At 47.4% G+C, this 22,625-nt stretch overlaps 1 protein-coding gene across 1 annotated transcript; it reads right to left on the reverse strand.

The window, feature by feature from the left end:
• Positions 1-10,422: 10,422 nt before the first annotated feature.
• LOC145800393 (uncharacterized) lies at positions 10,423-11,589 on the reverse strand. The gene is made up of 3 exons (XM_082890060.1): positions 11,144-11,589; positions 10,762-11,052; positions 10,423-10,524 (listed from the first exon to the last, which is right to left on the reverse strand). Exons 1-3 carry the CDS (start codon positions 11,579-11,581, stop codon positions 10,423-10,425), a joined length of 831 nt encoding a protein of 276 aa, XP_082746186.1. The 5' UTR covers positions 11,582-11,589.
• Between the last annotated feature and the right edge of the window lie 11,036 nt (positions 11,590-22,625).

Below are 22,625 nucleotides of genomic sequence, written 5' to 3' on the forward strand. Positions count from 1 at the left end.
ACTTGGCTAATCCTCCAGTGCTGATGCCACCAAAGGGGAACAAGCCCTTGAAGTTGTACATAACTGCAGCAGAGGATTCATTGGGAGCTTTCTTAGCTCAAGACAATGAAGAAGGCAAGGAGCAAGCTATTTATTACCTTAGTAGGTTTTTAAATTCTTGTGAATGTAAATATTCAGCTGTTGAAAAGCTGTGTCTTGCTTTGTATTTTGCTGCAATAAAATTAAGATATTATCTTTTGCCTACAACTGTCTTGGTAATTGCAACCACAGATTTGGTTAAATATATGTTATCTAGACCAATGTTGAGGGGAAGAATTGGCAAATGGATACTTGCCTTATCAGAATTTCATCTAGAATATGTCCCTCAAAAGGCAGTAAAAGGGCAGGTTTTAGCCAATTTCTTGGCAGATCATCCATCTCAAACAGAGAGCCAGGAGATAATGGAACTTGGTATGACCAGTGTTGAGCCATGGCAAATGTGGTTCGATGGGTCGAAAGCAAATGGGTTAATTGGAATTGGTATTGTAATCAAGTCTCCACAGGGGACAGAAACTACCCATGGTTTTAGAGTGGATGAAGCTACCTGTTCCAATAACCAGGCTGAATATGAAGCCTTAATTGTGGGACTAGAGATTCTTATTGGATTACAAGTACATGCAGTTGACATATTTGGAGATTCTCAATTGGTGGTTAACCAAGTGAAAGGAATTTTCAAGTGTCAAAGCATAAGTATCCTGCCATATTATGTTGTTGCATTACACTTGCTTTCTCAGTTTCAAATAGCAAATGTAACCCATGTTCCAAGATTCTTGAACAATAGAGCCAATGATGTGGCTCAAAAGGCTTCGAACTTCAAGAGAAGGGATAATACCCAAAGGGACATAAGCCAAACAACATATCAGAGATTAATACAACCTTTGAATAAAAGGAATGTGATCTTGGAAGTCAATCATAATGACTTACAAGAACAAGATTGGAGGCATCCAATAATGCAGTACTTGGCTGGTCCCTCTTCGAAGGCCAGTAGAAAAGTTAAGTTGCAGTCTATGCAATATATGATATATGGTAATGCTCTCTACAAAAGGGGGGGAGATGGCTTATTATTAGAATGTCTAGGCCCGAAAGAAGCATTAACAGCCATGGCTGAGGTTCATGAAGGCATCTGTGGTGCTCATCAACCTGGTGTAAAAATGAGATGGTTGCTTCGAAGGCATTCCTATTATTGGCCAACCATCCTTAAAGACTGCATAGAATATGCAAAGGGATGTCAGGCATGTCAAAAGCATGGCACAATAAGGCACGTGCCCATAACTGACCTACATGCAGTAGTGAAGCCTTGGCCATTCAGAGGGTGGGCCATGGATATGATGGGAAAAATACACCCACCTTCTTCGAAGCATCATTGTTTCATTTTAGTGGCCACTGACTACTTCACTAAATGGGTCGAAGCTAAGCCATACAAGGCTATAGACCAAACAGAGGTTATTGGTTTTATTAAAGATTTGATCCATAGATTTGGCATCCCGCAAACCATAACAGTTGATAATGGAACTGTGTTTGATGGGAAGATGGTGAAGTCTTTTGTGGCAGAATTTGGAATTAGTCTTGTTAATTCCACACCCTATTATGCACAAGCTAATGGTCAAGCTGAGTCATCCAATAAATCCTTGAAAAAAGGAATACAAAAGGTTGTGGATGACAATCCTAGGGATTGGCATAACCTGTTATTGGATGTTCTGTGGGCATATAGAACATCACCAAGGTCAAGCACAGGAGTCACTCCCTATGCCCTGGTGTATGGACACGATGCAGTCTTACCAGTAGAGATTAATGTTAAAACTTTGAGAGTAAGATGTCAAGATCAGTTGAATCTTGAACAATACCATCAAAGTATGTGCTTAGAATTAGAAGGCATAGATGAAGCCAGAATTTTGGCATTAAATAGCATTCTTTTCCAAAAGAAGAAAGCAGCCAAGAATTATAATAAGAAAGTCAAACACATTGGCTTTGATGAAGGAGATTTGGTATGGAAGACAATACTCCCAATTGGGATTAAAAGCCACAAGTTTGGTAAATGGTCACCTAACTGGGAAGGACCATATCAAATTCATAGGGTTCTGCCTTTTGGAGCATACCATTTAAGAAATTTGAATGGTTATGTACATCCCAAAAAGATTAATGGCAGATATTTAAAACCTTATTTTCCAACCATTTGGGAAACACAAGGGATAGAGTGAACACCATATGCAAAAACACAAGCTTGTTCAAGTAATATTCAAAATATTGTGCTTTCATAAAGAATTAATTACATTGTGCCACAAATTGGCCCAAAAATCATTACAATGCTTTAGTTGTTTTTGTACAATAGCTTTCCTATTGCTAAGTGAGAGGGTGATTTATGCTCCGGCGTTGGGCCGAGGTATAAACCGAACAGGTTGGGGGCCCAGCAGAGCAGTGGGCCGAGATGATCGACTGTTCACCCGGAGATGGGCTACCAGAACTTGGGCCGGGCAGAGTTTGGACTATGTGCTGCCCCGAACCGTGCAGACCAGGATGCTCGGTCCGAGGATTGACGAGATCAGACAGACCGAGAGGCCGGCGCTCGGAAAGGCGCGGTCAGCCGAGGTAGTTGACTGACCGGCGAGAAGACCGACCAAAGGAGGATCCCGGGCTAAGCTTTGCCGAGATGCCGCCTAGCCCGGTCCTTCATTCGGTTATCCGGTCGGGCGCTTAAGGTATGAAGCATGGTATGACCGAGGTAGGGCAGCTCGGCTGCCGAGCTCCAGCTATGCTGGCAGGCAGTTGAGAGCAGGTGATGAACGGCATGGTTTAAGCTGACAGATGGGATAGCAGAGCCACGTGTCAGGAGATGACAGGGAGTGGATATGGGGCACAGAAGGTATATAAGCCTGTCTGCGCCCCCCATACGCGACAGACGAACACATCTGTAAGAAAATCCTTACACTCAAACACTCTCTCCCTTCTCTCTATTCCCTCTAAGGTGTGTGCTAACTTGACCGTCGGAGGGTTTTTCCGGCCACACACCGCCGGGTAGCTCATCCTTATTGACTCGCAGGTGATCGGACATCGACGGAGCTCGGAAGAAAGGAATACGGGCACGCCGGAATATTTGCTCCCCGTACAATTGGCGCCGTCTGTGGGAATCTTGACAGACAAAACCTTGTCTTCCAGGTTCATCTGATCGCCGTCCATGGCGAACAACGACGAGTTCCCGTTGTCCGCCATCGATGGAGCCACCCCGGAGTATACCCGAAGGAGAGAAGGACCACCTGCCGTCCATCCAATGGCTGAGTTGGGGACGCCCACTGGAGGACAGTCAGGAGACGCGCGGGATAAGCGCGGAAGGAGTCATGGGCATTCACGGAGTCCAGACGGTCACCGGCGGAGAGACTCACACGCCAGGCGACTGGAAAGCAAGTTAAGGGACCAAGACGCTGTCATCAGGCGGATGGCGGCGGAGATGGAGGATCTTAAACGGCATGTCAAAGGGGAAGGTGTAGCTGGAGTGGGAGACCACAGTGAGCGCACCCTATCCCGCCGTTCAGGCGGACAGAGCCAACGACATACTCAGTCCATATCTATCACCAGAAGTTACCAGGTTGGTGATTCCGACGTGCGTGCAGAAAAGTCCAGCGCGCAAGACAGCACCTACAAACCCTCACGTCCGGCGACGACGTCGAGGTATTCTTATTCAGCTCAGTCAGAGGACTTACGGGCAGTATTAAGGGAGCGGGCTCGCCGGCGCGAAGCTCAGAGAATACCTGCTTTCCAGCGGCTCTCCTACGGGGTTCATGCCAGCGAGGAGGTCGGAATGCCTCCACCCCGCCAGGCAGTGCCGATATTCGAAGATACAGACTTGGCAAGGTTGAATGCCACTCCTTTCTCCCTGGAAATAGAAACAACGCCGCTTCCAGCGGGCTTCCATCAGCCTAAGTTCACACTTTACGACGGGAAGACCGATCCGTACATGCATGTGAGCCACTTCCGACAGGTTATGGCCGGACATCGGCGCAATGACGGACTTATGTGCCTAATCTTCCCGTCAAGTTTAGGCGAGCTGGGCTTAAAGTGGTTCGAGAGGTTGCCGGAAGGGAGTATACAAAGGTGGCATCAGTTGGCCGAGGCGTTTGTTACGCGCTTCAAAACCAACACAAAAACACCAAAGGAAGTTGATCACTTGCTGAGTGTCAAGATGGAACCGTGCGACACACTGAAGGCGTACAATTCAAGGTATTGGGAAACCTTCAACGAGATCTTAGACTGCCCGGTCAACCTTGCTATCACGCAGTACAAGCGCGGTCTCCCGGTCGGACATAGACTGCGGGACTCGCTTACCATGCACCAACCGACTTCCATGGGCCAGCTCATGCAGCGCATCAACGAGCACATCCGAGTAGAGGATGATGCGTCGGCTTCCACCGTGAAGGCCACTTTGGTCGGAACAGACAAGAAGACAGCAGGCAAGGTGCACGCAGTTGGGCAAGAGTCCAGCCGCTCAAATGACCGGGCAGAGGAATCAGACCGAGGTTCAAATCGAAAAAACCGGGGTAGAGGACGTCGGAATGACCGGGATGACTACCCCCGTGATGACGTTGAGGACGCAAACAAGAGAATGAAGGCAAGGACTGGCATAACCACGGTCTTTAAGATTCCAATCTATCGCATACTTAGCGAAATCCGAGACGAGGAGTATGTTCGGTTTCCTGCTAAGTTGGGCGATGGACAAAAGGGGTACAACCCGCGGTATCGTTGTACGTTTCACCGGGAGAGGGGCCACCGGACTGAGGATTGTTTGCCTTTGCGACAACATTTGGAAGAATTGGTTGCGGCCGGGCATCTGGACCTTTACATTGATGGCGGAGTGAAACCAAATCAGGCTCCGGTTGATCCCAGGGGACAGGACGACCGAGATGCACCACCACAAGGAGTCATTAATGTCATCCACGGCATCGTGGAACCGGAGCGTGTCTGCGAACTCCGGGGCATGATCAAGAAGGCAGAGCACATGAGGGAAGTTTTGTCAGTACAGCCTGCCATCAAAAGGGGGAAGACAGAGGAGAAAGACGTGATCAGTTTCACCTCAAGGGATTTAGAGCGTATCCAGACGCCGCACAACGATGCTCTTGTCGTAACACTACGCGTCAAAGAATTTGATGTTAGACGGATCTTGATCGATCAGGGAAGCTCCGTCGAGATCATGTATTATGATGCGTTCAAACAGCTCAAACTTCGTGAGACAGACTTGGCACCGGCCACTTCGCCACTGGTTGGATTTAACTCGCAGCCGGAGTGGCCATTGGGAAAGATTATCCTGCCGGTCAAAGCGGGATCCGTGGTCCAGCAAGTGGAGTTTTGGGTGCTACAAGTGCCTTCAACATACAACCTTATCCTTGGAAGAGGATGGCTTCACGCCATGCAAGCCGTAGCATCGACCTACCACCAGGTGATGAGATTCCCCTCGGCTATGGGGGCAATCGAGGAGATTTGGGGTGATCAGGTCATGTCCAAGCAGTGCTTCGTGGCGGTCAACGGGAGCCGGGCTGCCAAAGGATTCGTTCAAATGATCGAGGGACCGGAGGACCAGAGTGTCTTGGATGATGTTGGCACCAAAGTAGAAGACAAGGCAGTTGAAGAATTAGTTGAGGTGCGGATTGATGCCGAGCAGCCGGACAGGTTCTTCTTGCTCGGTTCAAGTCTCTCGGCCATGGAGAGAACCGAGATGATCGACTTTTTAATGGCGAACATCGAAGTCTTTGCATGGTCGCCCTATGACATGCCTGGTCTTGACCCAAGCTTTATCTGCCATCACCTCAATGTCTTCCCTGGAGCAAAGCCAGTCATCCAGCGAACAAGGCGATCGGCGCTGCATCACGCCGAGGTAGTAGCCGAGGAAGTAAAGAACTTGCTTGAGGCACGAGCAATACAGGAAGTGCACTACCCTCGGTGGATTTCCAACACGGTAGTGGTGCCCAAGAAAAATGGAAAGTGGCGAGTTTGTGTCGACTATAAGACAGTCAACCGAGCTTGTCCAAAAGACAGCTTCCCTTTGCCGCGCATTGACCAGCTAGTGGATTTGACGGCTGGACACAGTCGGCTCAGTTTCTTGGATGCATACCGCGGCTATCACCAGATTTCCATGCATGGGCCTGACCAAGAAATCACCTCTTTTACGACTCCAAGGGGACTCTTCTGCTATCGAGTTATGCCCTTTGGTTTGAAAAACGCCGGGGCAACCTTTCAGAGGATGGTGACCAAAATGTTCGCTCCTTTGCTCGGCCGGACAATGGAGGCTTACATCGATGATATGGTGGTAAAGAGCCGACATGAGGCACACCATCTGTCCGACTTAGCCGAGATGTTCGCCATTCTTAAGAAGCACAAGCTGCGCTTGAACGCCTCGAAGTGTACCTTTGGCGTGGGATCCGGGAAATTTTTGGGATTCTTAGTCACGAACCGAGGCATCGAAGCAGACCCTACTCAGATCAAAGCCGTGCAAGAATTGAAACAACCTAGCTCGGCTAAGGACGTACAGCATCTGGCCGGTATGGCCGCCGCGCTTAATCGATTTATAAGCCGGTCATCAGATCGCTGCCGCCCTTTCTTTCAAGCATTGAAGTCAAAATTCTCATGGGATGACGAGTGTGACCGAGCTTTGGCTGAGCTCAAGGATTATTTGTCTTCCCCGCCGCTGTTGGTTACACCAGAGCCCGGTGAGGAACTCTACCTTTACCTTGCCGTCTCCCAGCACGCAGTAAGTGCGGTGTTAGTCCGGGCTGAAGGAATTAAGCACCTCCCAATTTTTTACGTAAGTAAGACCCTTCTGCCGGCTGAGACGCGGTACTTGCCGCTGGAAAAACTAGCGTTGGCACTGATGATGGCTTCGAGGAAATTGGCACATTATTTTCACGACCATACCATCGTCGTACTGACCGAGTTCCCTCTCAAGGCCTTGTTTGAGCGCGCAGACTTTTCCAGCCGAATATTAAAATGGGCGGTCGAGTTGGGACAGTTTGATGTGAAGTTCCAGCCGCGCACCGCCATCAAAGCCCAAACCTTGGCCGATTTTGTTGCCGAGTTCTCACCTGGCACTCATCCGGTATGCCCGGTCGTCATTGCCGGGGCAGATGATGAGACGCCCACAATGCCAACCGAGGAACTACTATCTGCCGAAGGTCGCGCCGTGGAGTTAGCGCGCACCATCGAAATTCCCTCAGTTTGCACGGTAGTATCTCCCGGTGTTGCGATGACGGAGTTGTGTATCACCAACCCATCCACTCTGTCCGGTACCGCATCACCAAGGGGGGAAGGAATGGTTCCACACAGCTCAGAACTTGATGATTCGCCTACGGACTTGGGCATTCTGAACCAACTTGCTGAGTCCGGTGCCGAATCCTCAAGGGGGGAAGGAATGGTTCCAGGCAGCTCAGAACCTGCGGCCGGCTTCACACCGCAACCTGGTGTTTCGCCTACGGACTTGGGCATTACGGACCAACTTGCTGAGTCCGGTGTCGAATCACCAAGGGGCACTGACTTTGAACCGGTCAACACCAAACTTGACACCGCACAGCCGAGCAGTTGTGATCCCATTGCCCTTCGCAACTCTCAGGACCCATCTGACTGCTGGAAGCTTTTCGTGGGGGACATGTGGAAGCTTTTTGTTGATGGAGCGTCCAACCGCCATGGTGCCGGCCTAGGTATTGTTCTTATATCCCCGGACGGCCTAACCATAGAGCATTCTATCACACTCGGCTTCCCGGCATCTAACAACGAGGCTGAGTACGAGGCGCTTCTTGCTGGGCTCAAGAGCGCAATCCAAATGAAGGCTGCCGAGCTTCTGGTATATAGTGATTCCCAGCTTGTGGTTAATCAAGTTTCCGGGATTTATGAAGCGAAGGACGACAGGATGGCGAAGTACCAAGCTCTGGTCAGGGACCATATCAAGCAGTTTGAGGCAATCAGAGTCCAGCAGATTGGCCGGGAAGAAAACAGCCGGGCTGATGAACTCGCCGGCCTCGCTTCCATGGTAGATAGCACATCTCCAAACCCCCTGTTGATTGACTTTCTTCCGCGGCCAAGCATTGAAAACGCCGGGCAGACGGATGTACTCTGCGCCGAGCTAGGTCCTTCATGGATGGACCCATTGATCTCGTTCCTCAGAGACCGGACTCTTCCAGCGGACAAGAAAGAATCACACAAAATCCGGGTGAAGTCCGAGCGGTTTTGGCTCTCTCCATCAGGCGCGTTGTATAAGAAGTCCTTCACCGGTCCTTATCTCAAGTGCGTGCACCCGAACAGTGTGGAGGCCTTCTTGTTTGAAATTCATGAAGGCAGTTGTGGCAGCCACGTCGGGGGACGGTCCTTGGCTTACCGAGCTATTTCGCAGGGATACTGGTGGCCGTGCATGCAGGCCGACGCCCAAAAATATGTCCGCAAGTGCGAGAAATGCCAAAAATTCGCTCATCAGATCCACCAGCCTGCCAGGGAACTTCTTCCCCTCACCAGTCCTTGGCCTTTCGCCATGTGGGGGCTAGATATAGTGGGACCGTTGCCAACAGCACCGGGCAACCGAAAATTCTTCATCGCGGCCACAGATTACTTCACAAAGTGGGTTGAAGCTGAGCCCCTGGCAACCATCAAAGAAAAAGACGTGAAGCGATTTGTCTGGCAGAACATTGTTACGCGGTTTGGCGTCCCCAAGATTTTGATCTCTGACAACGGTACCCAGTTTGACGGTCGCCTATTCAGAGGATTCTGTGAAGATCTAAAGATAGAATTCTACAACTCCACCCCGGCCTACCCGCAGTCCAATGGTCAAGCCGAAGCATCAAACAAGACTATACTGGATGGGTTGAAGAAACGGTTGGAAAAGGCTAAGGGCAAGTGGGCTGAAGAATTACCGAGCGTCCTTTGGGCATATCGAACAACCCCGCGACGTTCGACCGGGGAAACTCCATTTGCTTTGGCTTATGGCATGGAGGCGGTCATACCCTTGGAAGTTGAAATGCCCACCCTCAGAACTGAGAGTTTTGAGCCCGAGCTAAATGCCGAGGCTATTGCCTTGGAGTTGGACTTAGCGGAAGAGCGCCGGGAGAAAGCCCTCATCCATGTTGCCGCTTACCAACAAGAGCTCTCCAAGAAGTATAACAAGACAGTGCACCCCAGACCGTTCAAAGTTGGGGATTGGGTTTTGAGGAAAATTATGGGCAACACCCTGGTGCCAGGAGAAGGCAAACTAGGGGCAAATTGGGAAGGACCTTACAAGATCACTGGTCTGGCGGGCAAGGGGGCTTACCACTTGGAGGATCTAGAGGGAAGAGCCATACCCCGGCCATGGAATGCGGCCAACTTGAAATTGTATTATTTTTAAGCTTTTTACTTTCCTCTTTTTTGTAAAGCAATTTTTTGGCTTGCAAAGCAGAATGTAATTCTTTTTGTCAAATTATAGAAGTCATTTTGCATTAGCACTCGGATTGTTCTTTTAATGTTTAAAACCGAGATGATTTGCTCCGGTTGGAAGAGTTGGTGTTTTGTCCAACTTAGGATTCCCAACCGAGATGATTTGCTCCGGTTGGAAGAGTTGGTGTTTTGTCCAACTTAGGATTCCCAACCGAGATGATTTGCTCCGGTTGAAAGAGTTGGTGTTTTGTCCAACTTAGGATCCCCCAACCGAGATGATTTGCTCCGGTTGGAAGAGTTGGTGTTTTGTCCAACTTAGGATTCCCAACCGAGATGATTTGCTCCGGTTGGAAGAGTTGGTGTTTTGTCCAACTTAGGATCCCCAACCGAGATGATTTGCTCCGGTTGGAAGAGTTGGTGTGTTGTCCAACTTATGATCCCCAACCGAGATGATTTGCTCCGGTTGGAAGAGTTGGTGTTTTGTCCAACTTAGGATCCCCAACCGAGATGATTTGCTCCGGTTGGAAGAGTTGGTGTTTTGTCCAACTTAGAATCCCAACCGAGATGATGTATTCCGGTTGGAAGAGTTAGTGTTTTATCCAACTTTGGATTCCCAACCGAGATGAAGTACTCCGGTTGGAAGAGTTGGTGTTCTGTCCAACTTGGGATTCCCAACCGTGATGAAGTACTCCGGTTGGAAGAGTTGGCGTCTTGTCCAACATGGTATCTTGTCCAAACTTAGCAACAACCGAGATGGATATTTCGGTGCGTGAATTTGTTTTGTTATGCTCAAGTGCGCCGACCATGTTATGAACTCCGGTCGACCAAGTGTTCAAATGATAAGTCATACCGAGATAGTTTGTTGAAGACGGAATTAATTACTACCGGGCAAACACTTAGCGAAAATTCAAAATTTTTCATTGATAAAGAAATTCATTACAAAAGGTGGGGACAAAGCCCGGTTACATCAAGTGTATTGAAAGCAAAAATACAAAGAAAAGAAACCTAAACTAAGGGGGAAAGATTGGTGAACTCATCCTCGGCAGCATCAGCATCAAGGTCAACAGCTTGGCTTGCTTCTTGGGCGCCGGGCTCATCGTTGCCGGGCTGTTCAGGCACCTCGGCCTCTTCTTCCTCAGAATCTGTGTCATCCTCTCCATCTTCAAGTCCTTCCTCGGCCTCCGCTTGAAGCGCAGTAAATACATCATTTGCATATGGCACGAGGTAGACCGGTAGTGAAGCTTTGGGAGGATTGGCAAAAACGTCGGTGTCAGAGCCCTGGCCGAGGTGTTCACAGGCAGACTTCCAACCGGCCTTGAAGTAGATGTCTTGTGTTGCAAACACCTGCTTCTTATAGCTCTCCTCGGCCTCGTTGAACCCGGCCTTGTTGGCAGCCCGGCAAGCCTTCTTCTTCACCTTCTTCAAAGCGTCAACCTCGGCCTGAAGCTCACCTTGTTTTTTCTCGGCTGCGCCCAGCTGACCGAGCAGTCTATTATTGTCATGGTTGGCCATTTCGAGAGAAGCTTTAGCCCGGCCGAGCTCGGCTTGGAGGCTTTCAACATGGCTCGCAGTGTCGTTGGCTTTCTGCCTAAGCCGGTGGATGCGCTCTAGGACCAAATGTTGTTTTTGAATGGCCTGCACAAAGAAGCATAGTACATCAGAAAGGGGACCGAGCAAGAAGAACCGAGCAAACACTTGTGAAATGTTAAAAAGAACGCCGACTTACCCTGGCCATCGACTTCACAGAAGATTTTACCAGCCGGGTGTCAGGGACGTGGTCACTGCCTACCACGTCGCCCGGTAGGAGAAATGCTTTGGAGAGATCGAAGGCAAGCAAATGTTCTTTGTCTGCCTTGATCGATGCAGTCGCCGGGATGTCCTGTCCCCGGTGCTTCAGCTGAGGACGCCAAGCGGGCACGGGAGCAGGAGTTTCAGCAGGATGCTCGGTTGTCAGCTCGGTGACGAGCTCGGCGGAGGGATCTGCCCTTGGTCTTTTTCCAGCCCGGCGCGCTTCTCTGGCAGATTGCACGGCAGCTGGAGCTGGAGAAGCAAGGGCTATAACGGCAGCACTCGATTGACCGGCAGCCGGGGAACGGGTGGTGACGCTCGGAATCTCGGCTGAGGTCGCGGTTAGGAGGTTTTTGATCCGAGATCTTTTGGCCATTTCTTGCTCGTCGGTTAACCAGATTAATGGGACGTCTGGTAGGGTTGGATCTGGAGGTGGCGAAGGAGCTCTGAGGAAGTCAGTTACTCTACTCCGGCGCGGTGCAGAATATCTGTAGGTGGGTGTGTAGCCGAGCAATTCGTTGCAGTCTCGGTGACGGTACCTAAGCACGGCCCGAATTGCCTCGACGTTGGGGAATTGGTAGTTGGCTTGCAAGGCTTGGATGGCTGCAAAAGAAACAGGGAAACCGGTTAATAAAACTAAAAGAATAAAGTTAACCGTGCAAATTTGAGTGGCTTACATGAAGAACCGAAGTCCTTGCTTATGAACCAGCCCGGCACCTCGGCTGTTTCGTAGTTGCCGGACACCCAGAAGAAATCATCATCGTGCATATCTTTGTCCGGGGTGCCGGTTACGATTTTTTCCTTGCCCGGTCTTATTTTTAAATAGTAAGCTAGGCCGTCACCAGTGTGGCCCATTGTGTATTGCCTCAATATCTCGGCTAGGCCTAAGTTGGTGCCTAGCCGTTGGTTCAATTCATGTACGCCGTTGATTATTCTATAAGTGTTGGTGGACACTTGGGTTGGCGCTAGCCCGGTACGGCGTAAGAACTCGGTAATCAGTGGGTTGAGAGGGAAACGAAGGCCCCCTTCGACAATGGACAGCACGGTGAAGGGGCATTCCTCCCTACCCCAAGGCGTGGTCTCTTCTTCGGCCAGCTCGAGATGGACATCGGCCGGGACGCCGTAGTCCTCTCTGAAAGCGGCTAGCGCGGCCGGAGTATCCACAAGGAAGCGGAACTTCCCCATTTGTGGCCGACTTACTATAGCCCGGTTGATGGGTTGGGCACGGTGATAAATTGCTGCAGCTCGGTCCTGAGAGGTTCAGGAATGACAGGGGTCCCCTTGGACTCTGCAAGAAAAGGATGGCAAGTGTAAGTGTGTGGTTTCGTAAAGGGAGCTAGACTTCAGCTCGGTCGGTAAGGGGGCCAAACTACCTCGGTTGTTTGATTAAGGAGCTCGGTCGCCCAAGCAGACCTGATGTTAGCCCGGTTGAGCGACCAAGTCCTTTGATTATCTCGGTTTTTGCCCCGGTTAGAACAAACACGTTGTTTGCCCGGTTTGGCTGGCTTCTTGGATCAAAAAAAGGTCCAGAGCCCGGTTCACCCCAGTTCTTCGACGTTCTTCAGGAAGACGAAGAACACCAAGAACATTGGGAGGTTTAGAATGTTTTCTATGGTCTAAGCCCTAAAAGCTATGTTTTCGGGTCCTAATGTGTGCAAAATAAGAGTAAATAGCAGCATAAGAGAGATTGGACATCTTACCTGTGAAGGGCCGAAGGTGTTCTTCCCAAACACGAAGAACGGCAGGATGGCAGTCGAGCTTGGGTCTGAGAATCGACAGAAATGGATGCAGCAGTAGAGGAAAAACGGAACTGGGGGGGCAAGTTTGTATAGGCGTTAGAGACCGCCCAAATTCAAATTCTGGCAAAAACGGCGGGTTGGCTGCCCGATGACCAATGGCAGACCGCCACGTGTCACCATTTATGGCTTTGGCAGGACTGAAGCGACGGGTTGAAAAGACGAAGAGCCAACCGAGCTACTTTCAACGAGAAAAGGTCAGCCGAGGAATATAACCGGTCAGATCTGCGGACAATTGCGTCAACTAGCTCGGTCGAAGCTTGGCATCTTGACGACCAGATAAACGTTATCTCGGACGAGGTGAATAATCCCAGTCACGCTTCCGCGGACGGAATTAAGGGGCAATTGAGAGGGTGATTTATGCTCCGGCGTTGGGCCGAGGTATAAACCGAACAGGTTGGGGGCCCAGCAGAGCAGTGGGCCGAGATGATCGACTGTTCACCCGGAGATGGGCTACCAGAACTTGGACCGGGCAGAGTTTGGACTATGTGCTGCCCCGAACCGTGCAGACCAGGATGCTCGGTCCGAGGATTGACGAGATCAGACAGACCGAGAGGCCGGCGCTCGGAAAGGCGCGGTCAGCCGAGGTAGTTGACTGACCGGCGAGAAGACCGACCAAAGGAGGATCCCGGGCTAAGCTTTGCCGAGATGCCGCCTAGCCCGGTCCTTCATTCGGTTATCCAGTCGGGCGCTTAAGGTATGAAGCATGGTATGACCGAGGTAGGGCAGCTCGGCTGCCGAGCTCCAGCTATGCTGGCAGGCAGTTGAGAGCAGGTGATGAACGGTATGGTTTAAGCTGACAGATGGGATAGCAGAGCCACGTGTCAGGAGATGACAGGGAGTGGATATGGGGCACAGAAGGTATATAAGCCTGTCTGCGCCCCCCATACGCGACAGACGAACACATCTGTAAGAAAATCCTTACACTCAAACACTCTCTCCCTTCTCTCTATTCCCTCTAAGGTGTGTGCTAACTTGACCGTCGGAGGGTTTTTCCGGCCACACACCGCCGGGTAGCTCATCCTTATTGACTCGCAGGTGATCGGACATCGACGGAGCTCGGAAGAAAGGAATACGGGCACGCCGGAATATTTGCTCCCCGTACACTAAGGGAAGGAAATAATTGGATAGCCGCAGCCATGTCTTCTTTTCGATTAGCCAGCCCTTGATTGGTGATGTGCAGTTTCTTATCAGTTCGAACCAAGGCTTGGTTTACTGCGGCTAACTCCTCTTCGAGCTGAGCTTTCTTCTCCAAAAGTTGGACTCGAAAGTGGGAGGCAGAAGAGTGTTGTTCTTTCAGAGATGATACTTCGGTATGCACTTGAGAAACAAAGCTCTGGTCCTTAGCCAGCTTATCATCCGCAGCCTTAGCAGCATGGCAAATGTTGAGATAAAAATCAATAGTAGCTGCAGCCTGAGATAGATGACTTGAGACACTCATGGCAGACTGCTCAGCAATGTTACAGCATTGAAGGAACCCATTCCTGATGATAGGCCTTTGTAGAGCCTCGAAGGGGATCCTTGAAAAGGAAGTCAGCAGTTGCAAGCATGTGTCCAAATCTACTGAAGGTACAAAAGGCTTGTTACTGGAGGAAGGAGAACTCTCGAAGATTTCCAATAAGGAGTTAGCCAAGGCTAATGGCTCAGCTTCAGCAATAGAGGTGGGAGAGGTAGAAGGTGTGTCAAAGAGACTAGCTAGTCTTCCTTCAAAAATGTCTACCTCATCCTTGACATTAAGGGCATAGAGAGTGTTGTAGTGGAAGACGCAAAGGGCTGCATAGGGATGGGAGAAACGGATGGAGCATCTTTGGCAGCCTCTATGGTCTTGGCCACCAGCAAATCAAGAGAAGAGGGACTGGAAGTGGGCATTGGTGATGAACCATGAATTGAAGGGCTACCAGTGTCTTCTGTGGAAGAATCAACTGCCATTGGGAATGGAGTAGCAGTTGGATTTTCTACAAAGGATGGAGAAAGAGCAAGGCTCGAAGGAAAAATAGATTGAGGTAGGTTACGAGCCAAAAAAGGGAGGTATGGCTTTAATCCAAGAAAGAGAGAGGCAGGAATACTGGGACTTAAAGAAGGTACGCCAAATATAGGCTTTGGAAATGGAAGTACGATTTGAACAACCCTGACTTTCTGCATTTGATCAACCTCAACCGAAATTGAGGAAGGCCTTATTGGAAAGGTGAGTGCAGTAGTTGTCGCTGCAAAAAGAAGAAATGCAGAACATTGTTAAAATTCAATACCATAAGCTGACAAAGCAAAAAACAGCAGAGGTATGAGAGAAATTACTTGTTCCAAAGGCACTGGTACTAATGGGAGAACTGCGGAGAGAATAGTGTCCAGCAGTCCGTTGTTTTCTGGCTAGTTCCCTTCGCAATGCATCAGCAGCAGCAACTCTCTCTCTTAAAATTTGTTGTTGCCGTCTTTTCTCAGCCCTTTCAAAGACGACTATGGCTTTGGAATGTTTTTGTTCCACGACCTTGGCGGCTGCCTCATGGAAAGGATCTTCAATCAAGGCAGTAGTTGAAGTAGTCATTTTCCTTCTCTTTCCTATTGCTTGGGCAATTGTCTCAGAATCAGAATCCTCATCAAAGTTGGAAGGGGAGATATTAAACTCAGAAGAAGAGACAGTAATCTTTCTTCTCTTTTTTCTTTGAATTGTCCTTGTTTGTTCCTCAACTGTTTTCTCAGCTCCTTCAGCCTGAGGTTCGGATTCCTTAAAAATAACCTCCTCCTCTACTTCCTTAGTGGTTGTCTCTTCTTGGGACAAATCAATCACCCTTTTCCTCCTCATCGAGGGCTCAAGCAGTCTCCGCTTCTTTTGTTTCTGATCACCTTCAACTAAATAAACTTCCATATTATTCACCCACCAACTCTGATATCTTTTCAAAAAGGTGCCTTGAGGTATGAAAGGGATGTACTCAAAAGTGGCCAGATCATCCATAAACTTGAAGGTTGCCTCTTCTAGCCTTGACTTTCGAACCTTCAAATCTCTCTTGGTCAGAGTTAGATTGGTGTTGCTGCAGAGAGGTATTGGAACTCCTTGTGTGAGGCCAAATTGTCTAGCAAATTGAGCAGGACAATAAGGCTCAGCTATGCATTTATAGGCTCTGGGGTTGGTGGTCCCAATAAACAGTTCTCTGGGGATCAGTAGGGAAGCCCACATGTCTTTATGAATAGGCAAGGCACAGAGCCTGTCACTGAGGAAGTGATGCAACCAGGCTGGACCTATGCTAGCTTCGAAGGGACGGAAACGATGATCAGGAAGAGCAGCTGGTAGTTGATGAAAGAAGGAGAAATAAAAAGCAAAAATAGCTGGATAAAGTGAAGCATTGGCTAGTTTTATGCCATGAGTGAGAGAGTGTAGCCCAGAAAATTTAAGGCATTTGGTTTGTAGTTCAGTAAAATAGGCAAAGAGCCAAAGCTGAAGGATCCAAAATGGTCCCCCTTGACTAGCATCTAAGGGTTTCTCACAAAAGAGGGAACAAACTCTATATACATGACCCAGAATGTATGGGGCTAAGGCTACTCTTTTCTGCAAAACTAAGGCTTTGGCAAGAGGGGCAAATTCAGGCATGATTCTTTGGGAGGAGGTGCAAAAAAGAAATTTGCAAAGTCAATATAATAAAAAGGAAAAGAATTCCCTATCAGTTACTGGACCCACTCTTTTGTTCTCGGCTCTAACAAAATCACTGTAAGATGAATTAAGAGAGGGGAGGGAGAAAGGGACTGCCAAGTCAGGAAAATCTGGTGTAATGGGGGTACCAATAGGGGAGACTCCTAATAGATGGCAAATATCAAGAACAGTGGGGGCCATCATCCCACATCTAAATTGAAAGAAATTGAAGACGGGGTTCCAAAAGCACAAAGCAGTAGGAACTAGGAAAGGGTCCTCCGAGATAGTTACCCTAGATAATCGAAGGGCATCAAGGAGGCAGAGCTCTTGGAGATCCAGTGTCTTAGCAGGAATGATCCGATCATACCATTCTTGCCATTCCGGTCTTACCGTAGGCCAGCATCGATGAGGACGATTGCTTTTCCAGTTCTTCCAGTCAAGGCCACCTTCATAAAGGAGACGTTGGTCCACCAGACACGGATAAAAAGTTGGGAGCTCAGTAAGGACTTCCTTGAAAATTGGTTCGAGCACGTAGTCCTGCTGCTCATGATGGCGAGGGACGAAGATACGCCCATCGATAGCACTTTTCTCTCCAGCCTTGTACTTCTCACATTCTGCGTCAATAAGCCTCTTCAAAGCTAAAGATGAGCCTACGCGCTCTGGGACTGGCACTTTTTGCGAAGAAGAAGCCATTGATAATGCACTCTTCAGAAGATGAAGACCGAAGCAAAGAAGAACCAGTAGAGAGAAGGGTTTGTAAAAGGCAAGAGATTTCGGAACACGAAGCGAGAGGGTTTTAAAACATTTGTGTCCGAAATTATACCCCGTAAGTCGTTAAGTACTAAAAGTACGAATGCGAGGAATTTCTTCCAAATTGATAGTTTTGGAGGGAAGAGCTTATTCCGGGGATTGGGGCCAGCTTCGAAATGAAATATTTGGCTTCGAAAACAAGATCTTGGCGTCAAAAAATCAAATAACAACGGCTTCGAAATACATAAGTCAGCTTCGAAGCCTAGTATATGCTTAAAGGTGCTAAATTACTTGATTATGGGTCTGTTTAGGGGTTATAAATCAAAGTAACGACCTTCGGAGCAAACCCTAGTATTCTCTGAGTATGAGAAACGCTGTTCAGAGCATACTACATGCTTAAAAATGCTTGAATGCTCAAAGTATTGGTCTACTTCAAAAATCCAAAGACCCGTTTGAAGGTTATCAGTCAAAATGACAACATTCGAAGCAAACCCTAGGACTCTTTAAGGAAGAGGGGCACTGTTCGAAACATCCAAGACCAATCATTGGTTTCTGTATGAGCAAGAGGGAATTGCCATAGGTTGCCCTTCGAAGCCAAAAGAGTTCAGTTTAAAATTGATTGGCTATATCAACCATGACCATATATTGGTTACAGTTAGTATTGAAAAGTAAAGTCATTGAAATCGAAGTACTAAAATAATATCTGCCAGAATTGTCAATTTTACTCCATGAATTGGAAAAAGACATGATTGGTTCTTTTAGTACTTCATAAAACAGTTGATTCGAAGGATGAGATTGTTCAATTCGAAGTTATGAGTTAGCTTTTAGAGATGAAAGGAAACAGAGTCAAACAGTGTTAAGTACAGAAAGACTTTGTTTATATTAAAGTCCAGATGATTACATTAAGTAACTCTATCTGGGTACAAATTCAAGCTCATAAAAATAAGGAATAGAATAAATAACAAGGTCATGAAATTTTGTCCAGCAATGGTCAATAAATTTCTGTTCTTTCTTTATTATTTCTTCTATCTCTTCTAAAGTTGATTGCATAAGCTGATGAGCTCTCACTTCATAATAGAGTTCTTCAGCCTTTGCTTCGAAAGCCTCTTCCCTCGATTTTTGTTCCAATTCATCTATAACCAAATCATCCCAGTACGCAGAATCTTTATTCCTGAAGTCATCGAACTCTTCGATAAAATTCTCTGCTTCATATTGGGCATGAATTCGGAGAGATAAAAGTTGATCCAGATTTTGGATAGTGATCTTAGAATTTCGATGCCAGTAGAGGAGCACTGGGAGTTGGTCCAAAAACAAATGAAGCTCTGCCTGGGCAATAGGGTTGAGAACATGACCTCTAGTCAAGATACCACAAGCCCATTGAAAGTTCTCAAGAGGAATGTCATCCTCAAGAACATTGAAGGGCAGATGGGAGAAAGCCGCGAGCAAAAGTTGAGCTTGCTTTCGCTCGGCTGGAGAAGGGGGTGACGGAGGTTGGTAAGGTGGAAAAACTTTGTCCATTGGAAGGGCAAGTCTTAGTTTCTCTGTCCAGGAAAGGATGGGAGAAGGAGAAGGAGAAGATGGTTCTGCTTCAGAAGACAAAGGAGAAGGAGCAGGTGCTTCTATCTCAGAAGATGCAGATGCAGAAGAAGGTGTGGATGCTTCTATTATGGGAGATGGCACGGGAGCAGAGGGAACAAAGGCATTAATGTAGTCAAGCCAATCAGAAGAACAAATCTTCGCCTTTTTGGCTAAAAATGAAGGGGTGTACCCTTGTGCTTCTTCTGGACGTTGGGCAGGGTGCATTATCTTCGTAGGCATGGAAGAAGTATACCAAGCCACAAGCAGATTCTCCTCCAAGCTACGTCGAAGGTCAATGGGCACGTAAGGGTAGACCACTGAGCTTCGAGCGTAGGAGGGAAACTCCAAGGGGTCAGTAAACTCAACAAAATGGTGATTGATTCGTTCCCTTAAATCATAAGTCTCAGGAGTTGACCAGCTTGTCCAGCCAGAAGCCCCAGAGGATGAAGAGGACACAGTTTCATCCCATGCAGAGGTCTGTGAGGAAGAGTTTCCTAGATCCATATTTGCAACTTGTCGAAGCAAAGGCTCGAGGGTAGTTCGGTCAGAATACAAAGGGAGCTTAGGGGAAGAACTCTTTGTATCTGTAAGTTTGTAAACCAAGGGATTAAAGGCAATGTGTTCATAGTCCAAAGGTTTATAATCTGCAAAAGCCTCCATTACCTGAATATAGAAGGGCGGGTAAAGGTGGCTAATGAATATGTGGAGGTTCTTTCGAGGGGGAACAACATCACTCAAAGGCTCTTCATATGTTTGATCAATAGAAAGGGAAGTTGATGCAGCCATAGCCTGTTCGAATACTAAGGTATTGGGATGTTCGACGAGTTAATGCAGATGATCTCCAAAGGGATGACGGTTGTGTTTCCAGAATATGGACTTCATACACGTTCTAGAAGCGCGGGAAAACTGCAATCCACTAATATCGCCAAGTATTGGGTATATTAGTGCGGGGGGTAATGTTGGCTACATATTTTGTAAAAGCCAGTTACAGTTCGACACGTGGCAGAGTAAGGGTAACAAAGGAAGGTTATTCGAGCCTTTAATCCTGATCGTACACGTGGCAATAAATATTGGTCCTTACATGATCTGAGTAACACTAGATCAATAACGGGATGCAAGATGACGTGTCTTCAACGGTTACTCATATTCAAATTCAAGTACAAGAGAGAAGCTCAACTGCCAGTAATGGCGTAATGGAGCTACTTGTAAGGAAGCATGATCAGCGATCATGGAGGAGCAGTTCGACGGTTCGAAGTGCAGTTCGAAGGTCATCACTAACGAGTATAAATAGCAGGGCAACCCCAGAAAAAGAGGACGGACTCAGATCATACAAATCAGTCATTTACTTCATATATTTTCTTTTCCAGTCTTTTAGATTTCCAGTCTTTAAATACCTGTTCTTTAAATACCTGCACTTTAAATACCCGCACTGCACTTCGATTCATAGGAGTAGCTTCAAGTAGATTCAAGTAGATTGCTGTTGTAAACCTCTTCGAGGCTGAGTTCGGACCATTGTAAGTGTTCATTTTTATGAAATACTTCAATTGTTCTTCATATCACTGTTATTTCTCTTAATTTCTCCTAAGTCAAGCCACCAGTAAAAGTCCTCTTCATTGAGGCTGAAAAGAACTAAAACACAATCGTCTGATAATTGGTTGGCAATCACAATTTCTGTAAGGACTGATTGATCCTTGCTGGCACGCTCACATTCACAAAAATACCCTTCGAAAAGCCAAAAAGCCAACATATATTTTTGGCACGCCCAGTGGGACTTAATTAAAAATGGCTAGAAGAAGACGACAAGGAGAAAATGAACGCTTGGAAGAAGGCGTGGAAGGAGAGGTAGAAATACCAAATCCAGAGGATAATGTGGTAACACATCTTGTGGAAACTCCTATATTGTCAGAACCTATGGTCGAACAGACCAGTACTTCTGGACAAGAACCATATGTTCATATTATTGGACGAAACCAAGGAATTGGACCATCCACTGTACCATTTACTCAACCAACAAATCCATGGGATGGTTTAGTAGATGCCATGGGACAACAATTAATGAACACAATGGAAAGGTGGGCAACATCCTTTTTGGATCGAATGAATAACCACCAACCAACAAACACAAGACACACGGAGGAAGTTGTAAATGTCCCCCAACAAAGATTGGCTAGAGAAAAACAACCTATGCAAGTTAATGGACATTCTAATGGTCAAACTAGTACCCAAAACTTTGAAAGACCATCACCTCAGTCTTGGTACGAACCCATTTCAAGGCCTATAGCAGGCCAAAATGCCCCAGTACTTAATAATGAAGCCACACAAGTTGGTGGATCTGGCCAAATACAAGAAACTGGCATAAGAATGGTTACAAATCCCGTGTTCGAAGCCATACCTGGCACAAGGGGGTACACTAATCCCTTATTCGAATTTACACCCGGGGGGTTGGAGGGTTTTCCTACAAATGGTAGAGACACAACACCTGTTCCAGCACCTTTCGCAGGTCCTTTCGCAGGTAATGCTCAAAGGGGATATCCATACCTTCAACAGCAACCTGCACCGCAAGGACAACCAGCCCCAAATTTACCACCTTATGGACCAAGAGGACCACAAGCACAAGTTTGTCCACCAAATCCTGTGTTTGCCCCTCCAGTAGTGGTTCAGCAGGCACAAAATATGGTCCCTAGAGACCAGATTGCTGATATTGTTAGGGAGATATGTGGACCAATGGCTCGGGGGGTCCAGACTCCTATATACAGAAAACCATACCCAGAATGGGTAGATAGGGTACATGAATACCCAAGGGGATTCAGGATACCAGATTTTACCCTTTTTTATGGGACTGGAAATCAATCAACGATAGAACATATTGCTAGGTTTGCTGCTCAATGCGGTGAATTTACTAACCATGACTATATGAAACTGAGATTATTTCCAAATTCCCTAACAGGGGGAGCTTTTGTATGGTACATCAACCTTACACCTGGCTCCATTCAAAATTGGCAACAGATGGAAGAGGCGTTTCATGCCCAATTCTTCCAATCAGAGCCAGAAGTATCTATGGCAGACTTGGCTAGATTGAGTCAAAGGCCTGAAGAAAAGGCTACTCAGTTTATTGCCAGATTTAAAAGGGCTCGAAATAAATGTAGAGTCATCCTGCCAGAGCCAGAATTCGTCAGATTGGCTCAAAATGGTTTAGAATTTAGGCTTCGAAAGAAGTTTGATTCAACTGAATTCAGAGATTTGGTCGAATTGACCTATAAGGTGTCTCGATATGAAGCATTATTAGAAGAGGAACAAGATCGAAATAATGCATCATATAAGACATATTATAGAGATCCTAATTATGAAATAGATGCAGCAGAGATTGTAGGCAAAGAACCTGTAATTTGTGAAGCATTAATTCATAAGGATACAACTATAGACCAGCAGTTTAAAAAGAAAGACTTTCACAGAAAATACTCTTTCGATTTAACAAAAGCAGATGACATCTTTGATTATTTGCTCGCGGCTAATTTCCTTAAGTTACCAAAAGGAGTAAAACTACCATCTCCAGATGAACTGAACGGGAAAGTATACTATAAATGGCATAATTCTTGGTCTCACTCGACTAAAAACTGCATTGTTTTTCGAGACAGGATCCAAGAACAGATTCGGAAAGGAAGTTTGAAGTTCCCAAC

This window comes from Camellia sinensis, chromosome 10 (genome assembly GCF_055761805.1).
Source record: "Camellia sinensis isolate YWXY chromosome 10, ASM5576180v1, whole genome shotgun sequence".
Taxonomy (NCBI): Eukaryota; Viridiplantae; Streptophyta; class Magnoliopsida; order Ericales; family Theaceae; genus Camellia; species Camellia sinensis.